A 16,059-nucleotide genomic window follows, 5' to 3' on the forward strand; every position below is an offset into this window, starting at 1 on the left:
AATTATGGCTTTAGGATTGCCCTTTGGAACAGATAAATCTGATTCTCTATTGTCTTTACTGAATGATAATAAGGGCTTGATTATGTATGAAGTTTGCATTCTCAGCTGATGCTGGCTGTGAGAGAGAGCAGAGCAGAGTTCCTGCTGAATGACAATAAACCCAAGCATCTCCTATTTCTTCTAAAAATCACCCACTTGTGAATTAGAGACTGGTTAAGGAAAAAGTAGCCCTTGGACAAGTGTCTCCTGGAGCATTTGAGAGAAAAAACAGGAAAGGTACATCCAATATGTGACTTTATAGGCAGCAAGGTGCTGTTCTTAGGGCTGCATGATTCTGAAAAGACAAGTGTGATACACGGCGATATAAAAAGTTCCAAGCACCCATGTCCCATCCACTGCTGATCAACAGACCCACTCCATACTCTTCCAAGTCTAAGAAGCAGTAGTCAGGACATTAAACGTGCTTCCAGTGGATTTATGGTACCTCAAGTCAGAGAGGTTCATTGCATGAGAGCACTGACAAAGCAATTGAGATCATGTTTAAAAAAAAAATTAGATTATTCACCCTAAGCAGTCCCTGTCTTTGCTACCCACCAGACACCCACATCACATCCCCGCAGCATTCTGTGTTTTCATAAACTATGCATTGAGATAAGTTTAAATCTTCATGAGTTTCACATTTTATCCCAAGTCTAGGTCTTTGGTTGATGATTTCACTACTGACTTTTGCATCACAACCACTGAGCGAAGCTATGTTCATCTGACAGGTGTTTTGTATCTCTCTGTACATCTGCTTTTTTCAAAGACTAAGGTTGTTTCTTTCCTTGATGAAGACCAACATTTTCTCTTTAAGAAATAGACCTAAAGTCCTTTAGAGAAGTAGAGAACACAAACACAATTTTCTTTTTTAATCAGAGAAATCAATGTTATGATGTAGCTCACATACTTTTAACAGTTCCTGTTTTACAGAATTATTTCTATAAAATTAACAACAAGACTCCTAAATACAAACTTAACTCCTGAAGTTGTACTTAAATAGCTGTTCTGTTCCTTTCCCTGTACAGATGAGAAATAAGAAGTCAGTTTTGGACTATAGAACACGAGCAACATCACTGTTCTCTAAACTTTATGCTGTGTAGGATTAGCTTGGTAAAATATCTCAAAAACACGAGCAATAGAAGCCAAGTGGCATTTTCATTTCTTTTCCAATTTATTCAGTAAAAATAAAGCTTTTTATTTCTTCCTCTAACGATACACATACTCCAAATGTATTTTTAAATATACTCATCAGTGCAACTCTCAAAGGGTAAGTGTGTATTAGAGAAATGGTCCCCCAGATTAAGTATATATTGTGAAATGTATGTGAATGTGCATGACTTGAACCAATGAACTGTGGCCTGGAATGATGTCACAGAATGTGCAGCATTAAGTGGAAGGTTAAACCTACTTGCATCTCGGTTCATTAAACGTGGTTAAAGTGCAAATTCCCTCATTCTGACAGTAGTAATCACAAGGGTTCACTTTCTGGTCACAGCGCTGACTTTTAAACCCCACAGAGCATCTGCAGAATTTCAGTAAAATAGACCTACATAAATATTCTGCCTTGTGCTGAACAGATTTTAAAGGCATTATATATAACGACGGCAAGACACGCACACGTACACGGGCACACACTCACAGGAGACAAAAGCAATATTCTTTTTTCATGGAAGGTCCATCTGACAATACTGAAAAGTTTGCCCCTGAATGTTGATCAAACAGTTTTTAAAACAATGGGCCTATACTCCCTGAAGTATAGTTATACTCTCAAAGTATTATTGTCAGATGCACTGTCCATTTCTATAGATTGATCCAGATTGCAATGGACTTAAAAATGTTCATGACCATTTTTTTTAGCATTGTTAATGGTGTTGGTGTATGCTGCAGCATTTATGTATTGTAACTCCACACACAAATTAAAGCACAAAAGTTTTTGTTTTTTTTTTTCCTTGAGATGCTATGGTGTTCCATGTGAATTGATAAAGAATATGACAGTTTTATAAGAAAAAAATTAATGAAAAGTCACAAGCTTACAAAACACACATTCTAGATCTTTTAGCAAATCAATCACCAGGCTTAGTCATATTTGAGCCTTACATATTACAGCTGTGACATTCTCCTTTTGCCAGGATTTATCAGTCTCTAGCCCTCAACTAAAGACATTTAAGGAAGTACAAATAACAGGAAAAATGGTAAAAGCAGGTAAAAAATAATAATGAAAAAAAAAAAAGCACGTATTTTCAACTGTATAAGGGCTACCATGCAAAACTGAATTACATTGTCTTTAGCCCCAAAACTGCAAACATACACTGACAATTTTTCAATCGACGTGTTGATTACAGTTGTGTCCCTTTTCTCATGCAGAAGTGCTTCAGCTCTCACAGGGAGGAGCCCATCTCTTCCCCTGGTCAGACTAATAAAATCTAGGCATTTATGAACCTCCTTTGAGAGCCTGAATAAAGCTCTCTTTCAATATCAACAAAATGAAGGAATGGCTGTATCTGTATTCACAAAGTTGCAGTGCCAGATCCCTTTGGGCAACAATTTGCTTATGTCACCCAGGAAAGGAGACACTCGAGTCCAATTCTATCTTCCAGCCTGGAGGATGCTCTGACCTCCAGGTTGTTTGGAGAAGTGGAAGGCAATGAATTCTGACATGAATCTTCTAAAGAAAAAAAAATAAATGAATAAAAAAGATATTAAAAAAAGACTATGACTAGGTAGCTCAGTGTAACTGAGAGCAGGAAAGAAATCAATTTCTTACTAAGGTGACTACTTCAGTATTTCATATTGAGCAGCTGAAAAAAGAAGATACACCATAGCTCTCAAGAAAGGAGTAGAATGTAGATTTCTCTACTTCTTACAACAGTACTTCACTTCTAGCCTACAGAATCTGAAATTCTTTCACATTTTATGTCTGAGCTTAAGAAAAGCACCCTGAATTACTCTCAACCATGGCACAGGAGGGAGAGCACAATCTCACCCCAGAACAGCCACAACACTGTGGGGAGTGTGAAGTTTAGGGCAGAAACAAGAGACACGTGAGCATATCCCCATAAGGGAAATAACACAGAAATCATTTTTCCTATTCCCTAGCCATCAGGAGGAGGGTTTTGCCTCTACCTCTGACCATCTTTGTAGGAGAAAAGACTTAATCCACCTCTGAGAAGCAGGGCAGGCAACCTCAAGATTCTGTTCCAGAAAAAATTGCCTGAACAAACCTGAAATTACTCTAAGTCTCCAAAGATATATCTTTGTATCTATATGCATTCACAATAGAGTCCTTAGGCATAAATTTCAACACACATTTTGCAAAAAAGTATGCAAAGCATGAGGTTACAGAAATAGCTAGAAAACAGATATTGTAAGTTGAAACTGCAAGCAGCACATTATTCATCCTAGAGAGACCAAAAATACAGACACATGCATAACAATTTTATTATTTGTTGTCACACAGGCATTTTAATGATCTACAGGATGCAGGATACTCACAGACAGACAGGTATGTTTGTCTCAGGGTCCAGCTGACAGGTACCACCATTGTAGCAGTAGCCATCACACAGCTGACAGGTAGAGGCAATCTTTCCATTAGTGCAACTGCCACGGTTAAAAAAAAAAAAAATTAAAAGAAAGTGCAAAGAGCAATCAGTATTTTAGTAAATCTGAGCATGTCATTGTAAAATCAATATTTTAATGGGTAATTATGATATGTATACATTGCAAGAATTCTAAGTTTCCAGTTTGAAAAGCTAGTACAGCAATGAGATTATACAAAATACTTTTAATCTTTCTTATCATGAAAATAAACTATTATAATACAAAATAATCACTCAGAAGTAGAGCAGCACATGTTACCTGTGCCTCCAACAGTATTTAGTATGTCTCTATCACTGCCACAGATAATGTAGAATGAAGACATTTCAACAGTATGGTAAAACTCCACTGTTAAATTGATTCATTTCAATGTTTCCAAGTGAAAACTCATTCAGTCTGCTGCTACATTGTGCTTCCTCCAGTGAGGAGTGCTCCACAAGTTGGTTTTAAAAGCCAGGAGTCAGTTGGCTTTGTATGGGCAGGAACCACACAAAGGGACTGACCTGATGCGACTGCTTCAGGGACAAGCTACTGTGTGAGAGATTTAAAGGACAGTGCAGTAAAATTGCCATTAAATGTATGGCTTTGAGTAAATCTGTCCCCTACACACACTTACTTGCATACTATGTCATTGCTGTCCTTGTTTATTATGCAGCGTCCCCCATGGCACCTGATGCACTTGTCCACCTCACACTTTGGCCCTTCAAACCGTCCTGGACAGACACATTCCACACTCCCATCGTCCGAGATCGTGCACGATTCCGAATTCACGCAGTAATGGTGGCAAACATCTGAAAGCAACACGAGGCCTAATTACTAAAAGACATTAAGGAGTGTTACAGAAAAAAAAATAACACAGTACTTTCATGTTTTAAAAGATGCTATAATAAAAAGAGAATGAAAACTGAAGCTGGTGACTCACTGGTAACCACAGGAATCAAGAATACCCCAATAAACAGACATATAATATATTAACGATGTAGTCTCGGGAAGTGGAATGGAAGTATAAACTCATAAGAGGGTTTTTTTTATCCCTTCTAGTTGTCTAACCATTTATGGCATCATCCCACATAATATAAAGACTACTGATGAGAAAAGCAGAGCAATGTTAATGTATTTAATGGGATGTTGGCTGAATAAAAATCTTCTGGTACATTCACATTACCATTAACAGCATTATGCTAAACTGAAATTGAAATGATATTTTGAAATAATTAAGTTTTATTTTCATTTATCCACATATTAAAATTTGATGAAGTTCTAATAATAATATACAAAGACATAATCCATAATTTCTACAAAGTACTACATCCATGCTTATCTTTACAGACTGTGCAAGACCCCACTATAGCATTTAACTATTTAAATGCCAGCAGGACTGAGATTTCAAGTAGTGGATTCTTTAACTCTTCAGAACCACCAGTAACTGTCTCCATTTTCATACCTTTTAAAAAATCAAATTGCCTAACTGAAGAAGCTTCCAAGAGCTACGAAATACTGGTATCTTAACATTTTGGTTAATTTTTATGTGGCAGTGAAAACTTTATTTTGTAGTTTGTTTTTTTTTCTTTAAAGTCATCATTTAAACTCCTTAATGGGCAGGGACACCTCCCACTATCCCAGACTGCTCCAAGCCCCATCCAACCTGGCCTTGAACACTTCCAGGGATAGGGCAGCCACAGCTTCTCTGTGCACCACTTGTGAGGGTATCTCAAAGTCAGAAACACATTTTGCTTATGCTACTCTGAGCTGTTTATCCTCCTCTCTCCAAGGAGTGAGTACTGCTGGAAGAGTTCTGTGAGGGAGAGAGAAAGGCTGTTGGAGGAGTTATTTCTGTTGGAATATTCATTATGTGTCTCCACCTGTCTGTGCAGGCTGTAGGCTCAGCTGCTTCAGGAATCACTGCTCAGCAACCAGAGCAGCTTAAAAGACACTAAATGAAGTTGTTCGTTGCTCCTTGTTCCCCAGTTCCAGGTACAGAATGGCAATTTGCAGCAGGGGGGATGTTTTTGGAACAAAAACTACTGCAGTTTGAAAGCTAATACTGAGAGTGATTTTATGTAAGAGCAGGGCAAGGGGCATATGTTTGCATGTACATTAGGACAAAAAAAAACAAAACCAAAAGACACAAACCCAAAACTTAGGAATAGGAAGGTCATATGCTAAAAAAAAAAAAAAAAAAAAAAAAAAAGGTTTTTAGTATTGATTGTAGCCACAAACACCTTTAGTCATCTGCTGTATCTAAAATGTTTGTGCTACATTTGGGCTGAAATGACACAATTTTTTTTTCCCCTAAAGAAAGGGAGTTCAGTTTCAGAGAAAGTCACAGCTTGTGGGATCACTGTATCCACTTGGAATGATATTAACTGCATGAAAATGTTTCCTATTTTTTAGGTAGTTTGGGCAGCCTTAAATGGTACAAGGAATGAACTTTAGCTACCCTGCGTGTCTTTTTTCTGGAGTTTAAAACAGGGAGCTACATTCAAATACATCAGATTTATGTGTATTTAATAACATGTGCAATGTTAGTAGAATTCTATGTAAATTCACTCACTTAAATTTATTTCAGCTGTGCCAGTGCCTTGACACAGAGCACACATTTCAGTTATTAGCCCTTATGTGAACTAATCACAGGAGAAACTCTGCATTGGGTAATTGGAGACCATAAGTGTGGGGAAAATAAGGTCTCTGCAAGCTGGTAATACTGCAAGCAAATGTCTTCTCCCTGCCATAAAACCCCACTAATAATATTTTAAGCTTGGGAGCAGGAGTAAAATACCTACACACATTCATGTGCCATCCTTTGCATATGAACTGCCTTCAATCACAGCAAAGAGAGGCTGAAAAAGATATCTGGGAGGCAACCAGTCTTGGCAATAATACCATATTAATGTATTCCAACTTGCATGCAAGGTGAAGGGGATTAATAAAGCAAAAGATCACACAAATGTGCAAAAAAAGAAAAAAAACCCAGATGTGACTTGATATACTCATTATTAACTGTTCATGGATACAATTACACAAAACTGTTACTGGCCACCAAAAAATACTCTAAAAGATTGTAAGACCTTTTTTCACACCTAAAAGACTTAAGTTTTAAATCAGCAAAAGCTTATTTTGTGTTTTATAATGTGTTCGAGTCTCTGCATTCTGGCAGTTTCCCAGACAATCCAAATCTGATAATAAGCACTGTTTAAAAAGTACCCCTAAATTTACATTTAAATTAATTATCTTAAAAAAACAAAACAAAACAAAACAAAAAAAAAAAAACGGAAAAAAGAAAAAGAAAAAAAGAGGTTTGCAGAAGCATTCAACTAGAAACAATTTGTTTGGTTTTGGGTAAGCCTCAAGTAAATATTTTTCCTTAATCTGTGTGTCTGTCTGTGCATGATTTATGTACTATACTATTTTCAAATACCCAATTGTGTTTGCAGATACTTATTTGTGGATTCATGCAGTTTGTTTAATACCAAGGGGGAAAGAATCACAATTACTGCTGGTTTTCCATTCAAAGGTTTCAATTTATTTCATAGTCTCCCAACTGGAAATATATTCAGTTTACTTCAGTACAAATCCTATTTAAGATACACATTATCCCTTTCCTTGTTTGACAGACCTTTCTCTAAAACTAAATACTTTTTGTATCTTGTAGATAATTTTAAACCAGAGCTTTATAACAGCTAATTTCCCTTCCCTTTTTTCTTAAACCAAGCCTTCTTCAGCAAATTCACTGAAGGTACAAAAGAGATGATGCCTTTCACATTTAATGTTCTATGACAAGCACTATGACAGTGTAACAAGACTATGACAGTCCTTGCCTTTAGAATGTTGCAGTCAAAGCAAAGCAGGAGTAGAAAAAAGGAGGTGATTAAAAAACACCATTCAGATGTCAGTAAAATAATTTGTTCTAACTTAAGGTTGCTTGTGAGTCATCATTTTGAAGAGACATGGGGATGACAAACTGTAATTTGTAAATGAGTGACCAACAGAAGAAATTCAAGATTATGTTCCAAACGTCTTGAGTTACTGAAAAGAGATAATGGTGAAAGAAAACAAAAGCACGGCGAGAAAAGAAATACAAATGGAGTAAGAACAGAATGCCTATTGGTTGATAACCTACTTTTCTTACTCCTCTGTAAAAGAAGCAAAAAATTAGAGGAAGTTATAGAAAGTGAGAAGAGCCTTTCTAAAGGCATGGAAACCTTCACAAAACTATCTCAATGAGAAGAGACTGATGGGTCACTGGAATGAAAAACAAGGGAGAAAATCAGATGCAAAAAACAGAACCTAAGTCCTGAGAAGTAAACAAGAGTAATGTTCAGAAATCCTTTACAATTTCAGTATCAGGGTGGGGCAGAAACCATACTCAGGGTAATTTTTGTGCAAGCTAAAGAAATATAGCAATGTGAAAACTCAAAGCAGTCCTCAACGTGCTGCTTGCTGGGGCTAGAAAGAGAAAACAAAGGTAAAGGAGCAGTTTAAAAGACTTGTGGGTCTGCAAAGATAAGGGACACTAGAAGGCTCTTTAACCAACTGTGTCAATTCATTATGTTTAGGTATATACCAGCAAGAGAAAATATATATAAATTGCAATAGAAAATTTTAACACAATTATCTCATGGCTACTGGCAAAGTTGTCTGTCTTGTACTGCTCTACTCTACAGCTCAGTCATGAAAATAATAATAAATCATTCCTAAAACAGCTCATTCTTCAGCTAGCCATGTAGAAGAAGAAGAATATGCTCCAAGATCACCAGAATACATCAGATACCATTGCCTCAGCAGCACGAATAATCCGGGGCTAAATTTAACAACGCCATTAAAAAAAAAAAAAAAAAAAAAATCACCCACGTGGGTTTTAAACTTCCATTGTGTAGAACTTTTGCTACAAACCCAGATGGAATAATGTGTGGAGATTACTTACAGTACTGGCACCTGTCTCCTGTGTACTCGGGCAGGCAGGCACAGAAGGGCTGGTTGCCCGCAGTGACGCTGCAGGTGCCCCCGTGCTGGCAGAAGCGCTCGCACACCGTCTGGTTGCAGCTCGGCCCTGTGAAACCCAGCGCGCAGCTGCAGGTCGGCCGACCTGTCCAAAGCAGAGAAAGCTATTTTATGATAAAAATAAATACAAATTAAAGCAGTAACCAGCACTTTCTCAACACAGATTTATCGTACGAGCAGGAAGTTTCAGTGTTCGAGCCCAGCTGTGTTTCTCCAGATGTTGACAGAACGTGCTTTTGCAAACATTGCTTGAATGCAGAACTTTTAAAAAATGAAGCTGGTTCTGGGAGTTGTGGGCACTCAAAAACTGCATCTGTGCATTTTTACACTTGTGCATGTACAGTCATTGACTCTTATATAAGATAAAAGTCATTATTTAAAATATACAATCGTTTCAAAAGTTGGTCCTAAGCAGGAATTTAAGATATGACTGAACTCTTCAAATCATCCTGCCATGCTGGGTTCCTCCTGTTGCAGAGGATAAACATTTGTATGATCACCATTGGTGTCTCTCCGGAGTGCACTCTGTTATTCTCAAATCTACAAACCTTGATATATAATCACATAAATATACAAATATTTACTAATGCAGTAATAGCTACATTTTACATAACAATTTTTAATAAATCACATATATCTATGCCTGTTTTGTTATGCCACCCCTCTCAGATAATGAAGACTGTTACACAAAAATTGCTGTCTGGCATCAGACCAAAGACATCTGTAACATCAATATTCAATGCCTGAAAAGCAGTTAACACTTTGGGCTGAACATTTGCACACAATGAACTCCTAGTCTACAGCTTCTTTTCAAAGGATTTGAAGATAGTCTTTAAAACCCAATGCATTTTCCTCCCATAATTCTTCTCTATTGTAATTTTCCTATTTTTTTTTTCCTTATCTAAATCTCATGTCTAAAGGATTTATAGCTTTGTTACAATTCCACTGTTTTATTAAACCCTTCCACTTTCCCATCTTATTTTCTTAAGGCTTATCTTCTTTAAAACGAACTTTTGGATTCCATTAATGTTCTTCCATCTCCTGACTTTGCTTTTTTATTTCATTTATAATCTTCAAGTAAGTGACCTGATGTGTCCAACCAGCCATCTCCCTTTCTCACTTCCTAATATACTATTCTCATTCTTGATTATCTCTTACAAGACATTATTTTTCCCCCATCATTCTTCTCTTTGCTTTCATTCAGCTTTAAAGATTTTCTTAAATTTAGGGAGAACCAAGTTTTAATGCTTTTATTTTTCCTGGCTTCCCAGGAAGGAAAGAGATGAAGATTAAGCAGGACCTGAGGACCCTTCCAAAATACAAGGGCAGACAGGATGTGTTGGAATAAGATGAGCACTAAGGTTCCTTCCAACCCAAAACATTTCATGGTTTTGTGTTTATCAAGGTAACTACATAATGTACTGTGTGTGTGATGCAGAATCCCTTTGGACTGGAATTACAGGCATAAACAGGAAAAAATAACTTCTCACACTTTATTATTGACAGCCCAATCAAGATAATATGACTGGAGAGCTAAAAGAGATTAGAGAAAATCAGGGAATAAGTTATATATCACAGGCCATAGTTTTCCCTGGATTTACATTTGAAAAACTTCACACCATGCCACAAGGCAGGAACAAGCTTCTTACATAGAAACAATCCTACCTTATGGAGGGATGGCTTGGTGAGTCCACAAAAAAACCTATGCCTGACTTGGGCCTGACCTGATTTAAAACACACAGAAGAGCCAAAATCCTAAGTAGTCAAATGAAATAACATGAAGGATCACTTTTCCAAAGTAATTCTCCTGGATTTTCATGGCAATCTAACAAGAACTCTTTACTGCTGCCTGACTTACAGCTGCTGTATGAACAGGTTCCTTCTTTGCTGGTTTTTGTCTCATTGTTTCCTCAGTTTAACACCATGTCTGGTGCAGGTATCCACACCTCCTTTCCTCCTGATGTTCACCACAGCTGCATCTGAACCTCTGAGATGTGCAACCCTGCTTACCTTGCTGGTTTTTCTTCTCTGCTTAGTTGGCCGTGTTATTGAGTAATTAAGATTAAACTCAGTATTCCACAAACCCTACAATTCAAATTTTCTTATGGTCTCCCTTTCTTTTAATACTGAGAAATCATTTAACATCAAATTCATTGGAGAATTTTGCAATGCAAGTGAAGCACCCTCATTTTGTCTCCTCTCTCTGGCTCATGCAGAATGATTTGTTCACTCTTTTTCCTTCACTTACATCTTACCCTTCTTACACAACACACTTCACGTAATTATTTTCTGAATTTTCTATTTTAAGCTATGCTAATTTAAAGTGTTTTGCAAATCATCCTAAGGGCCATGAGATCAGTTAGGCTCTTCCTCTAATGAGTACAGCAGGAACAAAACCATTGACCTAAAAATAGCTTTGACTACTTTAATATGCATCAGCCTGGTTATTCATATCTGTCCCCTGTGATATAAACATTAAATCAAAGATGTTGAACTCAGATGTTAGCACAGGTTCCACTTGTTTTTCCCCATGTATACAGTTGTATTTAAATTTCTGCCCCCAAGACAGGGGGTTTCCATAGTCCTTCATCTGAATCAGAGTTTCAGTAAAAAAAAAAGATCAAATAGTGATAGAACATAGAGCTGGAGGTCTGAAATCTGTTTTCATTATTGATACTCCTCTATTTGTTAAAATGATGAGACAATGATATTTCTCTAGTTTGTAGAAAAGATTATTCTATTCTTTACTAATGTAGACTTATAAATATGCCAAACTGCCGACAGTTGTATGAAAATTTAATACAGTGTAGCCTAAACCCCATTTTTGTCACTCAATTTAACATGACTTTCAGTAGTGTTAATAGTCCACTGCCTATTTATACACAGACTGTTGACATCTGAAATAATACTAACAATGACATTTTCATTTGCCTTATTCTCATAAATTATTTCTGATACAAAAAAAAGTGGTTTCAGGAACAGTTTAACAAAACTGCAGCATTAAACAATGCCAAAATTTGTCATAACATTTTGTATCATGGAACCAGAACATAGATTTATGTTTGCAAGGGAAACAGTCATCTGACCAAGATGTCACACAATCCAGCTAAGAAAAATTGCAGGATGAGCTCATGCACAGAGAGCTCCAGCACCTTTCCTGATCATGAAATCTCAGGATTAGAGCTCTACAGACACAGAATTAAAACTCCATCTTAATTCTTGACCCTCACCACCACAGAAAGATTCACAACACATTAGTATATTGAAAATATTCACATGGAAAGTGGTTTACAGAATGCTAAACTGCTTCAAATTTGGAACAGAATTTAGTAGAATAAAGGAGAATAAATTATGGTGACCCTAAGACATAAGTTACTTTTGGCAGTAGGATATGAAAAAAAAATATGAATTTTTATACATAAATGAAATGTAGTTTCCATGTTTCTTACAAAAAATAAATCATGCAAAAAAAAAAAAAATACCAGGGATCAAAATCTTTCAATGTTCAATTAGATTTTGATACAGAGCCTGTAGTTACTTCAGGTTTGTCAATTTAATTTGCTACATAATAACAATTGTCTATATAATAACTTTACAAATAATCTTCAAAAATTGCTCTTAAATATCTTCCTTTACTACCTCTAGAATATGCTGGCGACTTCTTTTGGGAATTCATTAATATAATCTTAAGCTCATATTTACATTTATTTTGCAAGGATCGGAATTCTAAAGAGATCAATTTTCATTCATGATATTGCCTAAGCAGCAGAGAAATACTGTGCATTTTCAATAACTACATAAAGTTTAAAAAAAAAATAAAAAAAATAATTAAAAACTAGGTCAGTAGCATTATTTTTGTAAGCTTTCTGCAAGATTTTAAAGATCAGATAATCCAGAATGTCTTCATCAAAACCTACATTATTCATTTCCTCCAGTCACTGGTAAATTCACTACCAGCAAGGTGTGGTTTTCAGTTATGTGTGAATATGCACATTTAATTTCAATATTTAACTTGCTGCTGCTATAAAAGACAACAATGTGGCTCTACATGAGCTTTCTGTAAGCAGTATCTTGCCCTTTGGTGTCATTATCAGCAGTCTGTGGGAATCACAATAATTCATTTCTGTGTGGCTGATGAACAATAATTAGCTTTACTGAAACAATAGGAGTGGAGAAAAGCCCCATTATTGAAGATAATTAGTAGGTGAGCTGATTGGGATCTATCCCAACAGATATGGAGTCTCTCTGTGTTATTGAAAAGGAAAGAAGGAAAGAACAATTTCTAAATATCTCTGAGTACTCTCAGAGGCTGCTCTTTCCAAGGCTGTTGGTGGTGGTTCTGCTGGGACCTGAGATGAGACCCACTGAAATACCACCCCCATCCTTCCAAGAGTCCCCATCCTGCTGAAACCACAAAAAACCAGGCTCTTCACTGACAGTGTTTTCAGTATGCACCAAATCACCTTGTTTCGCTCAAAAAATAAAATACAAAATAATAAAATACAAAATAAAATACAAAATAAAATACATGATGATTCTTTCAGAATATTTCATCAATTTTCATTTAGAGGAAAGATAATTTTTTTTCACTCATTTTGATACAAACATCACAATTCTGTATGATTAGACATACCTTTCATATAGTACAAAGGGGTTTATCTGATTTTGTGAACTAGTTAACTTAGTTAATGTGTTTGAGACAATCAGAAAAGTATTGCTGCAATATTTTTACTTTAAACTACATGGAGAAACAAAGCGTGTTTTTATGGTAACATTGACTTTTTTTCCGAATTCCCATTAATTTGGCTTACTGGAAAGTGTTCATTATTACACCCAAACTTTTAATTACATGTCTCAGATGTGTACTTTTAATTAACTGATGACATTTTCTTTGTTCAATTATTGTAGTTCAATACAACTGTCGTAAACTTATAAATTTTAATTAAAGCTGCTCCAATCTCTGGCTATATAACGTTCACATAGGAATTTGCCAAAAGGCTTAGCAGTAAGTAAGCCAACAGTGAATAATCCCTGAATTGCCAGTGGGATTTGTTTAACAAATTAACATTTGTGTGCAGATAATGAGGTTCTACAACTTAACACATCCAACGAAGATTTAGCACAATCATGTTTTAAAAAATTAGTAATACTCTGCAATTTACTTAATTAGTTATCACATTACTATTCTATATTAGGCAGAGAGAGAGAAGAGGATTTACACATTCACTAGAACATACACATTCACCAGAAGAGTATTCTGTCTGCTGAATCATTTTATTTGGATCAGAATACGAGGCAAGGTTCATTCCCAGGAAATTTCCTCATTTTTTGAGCCAGAAATGAGCAGTAAGAAAATTTCCTGACTCCTGGGGAAGCTTCCAGCTGTGGGGACCCTTTGGAAGCATCATCTCATGAGGCTAAAATTGCTGTCAGTCCCTAAGTTCTCCAGAGGCCATGTGTGGAAAATGACACTTGTGAGATCGACAGCCTCAAAGCTGATAGAATAATATGTGAGAATTAACAAGGGCAATCCAAGCCTCCAAGAAAGAGAAGGTCAAGCAAGCTGAAATGATCACAGGTCATTTATATTTTGCAGATAGGTTTAGATTGGCACTCACACAGATGGCTCCTGCAACTTCCAGAAGAAAAATCTTCATCATTTTGAACAAAAATACACTTTAAAAAAAGGCAAAATTGGGAAAATACATGGAACTTGATTGCATGAGTTTAGCAGGTCAGTTGGATGAGTTGGTTGTACAATGGATGAGAAGTATGAGTGCTGCTTTTTCAGGTGGTGTTTGTGAGCACTGTAGTACAGGGGGAAGCAAGCACAGCAATAGCACAGCAGATCAAAGTAAAATGATACCGAGCTGACTTAATTTTAAAATAGCAATCTTATACTTTACAGAAACGGAGGGAGTTCTTTACCAAAATGAATTCACAATATACCCATTGGAACATGGGGATTTAAAGGATGTGTCACTTGCAGACTTGGTTTAATGTTGTACCTGGAAGAGCTGGGTTAAGGGCTAGACTCAATCTTAGAGGTTTTTTCCAGTCTTAATGATTCTATTGCTATCAGACAAATCAACCTGGTAGGACAAAGTATAAATCTAGACAAAATATAATGCTGAAGTTCTAAAACCATTAATGACAAACTGAGCAATTCCTAGCAATAAAGAACCTTTTCATTCCCACATGTAGAAATGAGCAAGACTAAAGTAACACACAGACTAACACCTCTCACATGAGCCTGACACAGCAGGCCAGCTCTGCCTGGAAGGCTGAGACAAGGAGAAGGAACACTGCTCTGGTCTGGATTTCACACCCTCATCCAGCAAAGGGCTTGTGCATCCCCTGCAGCTGCAAGTGCCCTGCCCAAGTCAAGGGCTGAAGGACACACAGTGGTGTATTCAAGGAGAAAGAGGAAATGGTTACTGCAAGAGCACTTGGGGAATTAAGCTTTCTTGATTTAATTACATTTTTCAATGCTTTTGGGGAGTCCAGCGTAACTTCTCGCTGTAAAATACATAACAGCCTTAGTATATCATGGGTTAGATTAAACTGTGATAAGGGGCATCTCACTGGCATGCTAGTTTGTTTCAGTAAGACACGATTTATGGACTGATACAGATAAGAAATACAGCCTGATAAGAAATAGAGATTTCCTCTTAATAGAATATTTACTGGGTCCAGGGGCTAGGCATGCAAGGAAGATGAGATGCTCATCAACTTGAAAATTTTATCTGGAATACTGGATGGAGTCACAGCAATTTAGAAAGATATAAAGTCTTTTTTCCACATTTCCAGCACATGAAAGTTACGGTGTGGGCTTCAAGGCACGGCTACCCTCATGAATTGGAAATGGCAGATTGGACATCTGGTTAACTTGAAATATGATTCCTAAAAATTTGATGAAACTAAAGGGAGCCAGCACAGTAGAAGAATACCCCTATCAGCAGGTATGGCCATCAGAACCAGCTCTGTGTTGATCTCAGCTCTTACAGGCACACTTCAGTCATGTGTGCTACAATAAACTTGAGCTGCTGTTAAAGGTTCAGCTTCCCCCAAATCAGGCAGCTGAACAATGAAATACAGACTGTGGTGACACCCATGCTGGCTCTCCTGATGCACTTCAGTGCAGACATGTGATTCCATTTGGGACCAAGCATCAGGCTGATTGCTTCATCCCCAGGCTGATTCCTGCCTCCCCAGATCCATGTTAAAAATTGACCAGAAGTGTACTGTAGACTCTGCTCGTATCCTGTCTCTACCCACTGGTAGCAAAACCTACTGCACTAATTGTTTCAGCAAGGCTGAGAGATTTCAGAGGCTGGATTGAGCAGGAAAATGAAAATTAAAAATATCCATGCAATAGCATAGCTGTGTGAGCACAGCAAGTGTGAGCTGCCTGGGAGAGGGAAA

The 16,059-nt window shown here is 36.9% G+C and overlaps 1 protein-coding gene across 1 annotated transcript in view; it reads right to left on the bottom strand.

Annotated features, from left to right (window-relative positions):
• The window catches only part of LRP1B (LDL receptor related protein 1B), a 515,105-nt gene that overhangs the window by 18,146 nt on the left and 480,900 nt on the right, over positions 1–16,059 (bottom strand). The window contains exons 84-86 of the mRNA XM_069021267.1: positions 8,558–8,719; positions 4,250–4,424; positions 3,532–3,636 (exon numbers count right to left, since the gene is read on the bottom strand). Of these exons, the coding sequence (XP_068877368.1) occupies positions 3,532–3,636; positions 4,250–4,424; positions 8,558–8,719 (442 nt within the window). The remainder of the gene's footprint in view (positions 1–3,531; positions 3,637–4,249; positions 4,425–8,557; positions 8,720–16,059) is intronic.

Source organism: Aphelocoma coerulescens, chromosome 7, assembly GCF_041296385.1.
Source record: "Aphelocoma coerulescens isolate FSJ_1873_10779 chromosome 7, UR_Acoe_1.0, whole genome shotgun sequence".
Classification (NCBI taxonomy): Eukaryota; Metazoa; Chordata; class Aves; order Passeriformes; family Corvidae; genus Aphelocoma; species Aphelocoma coerulescens.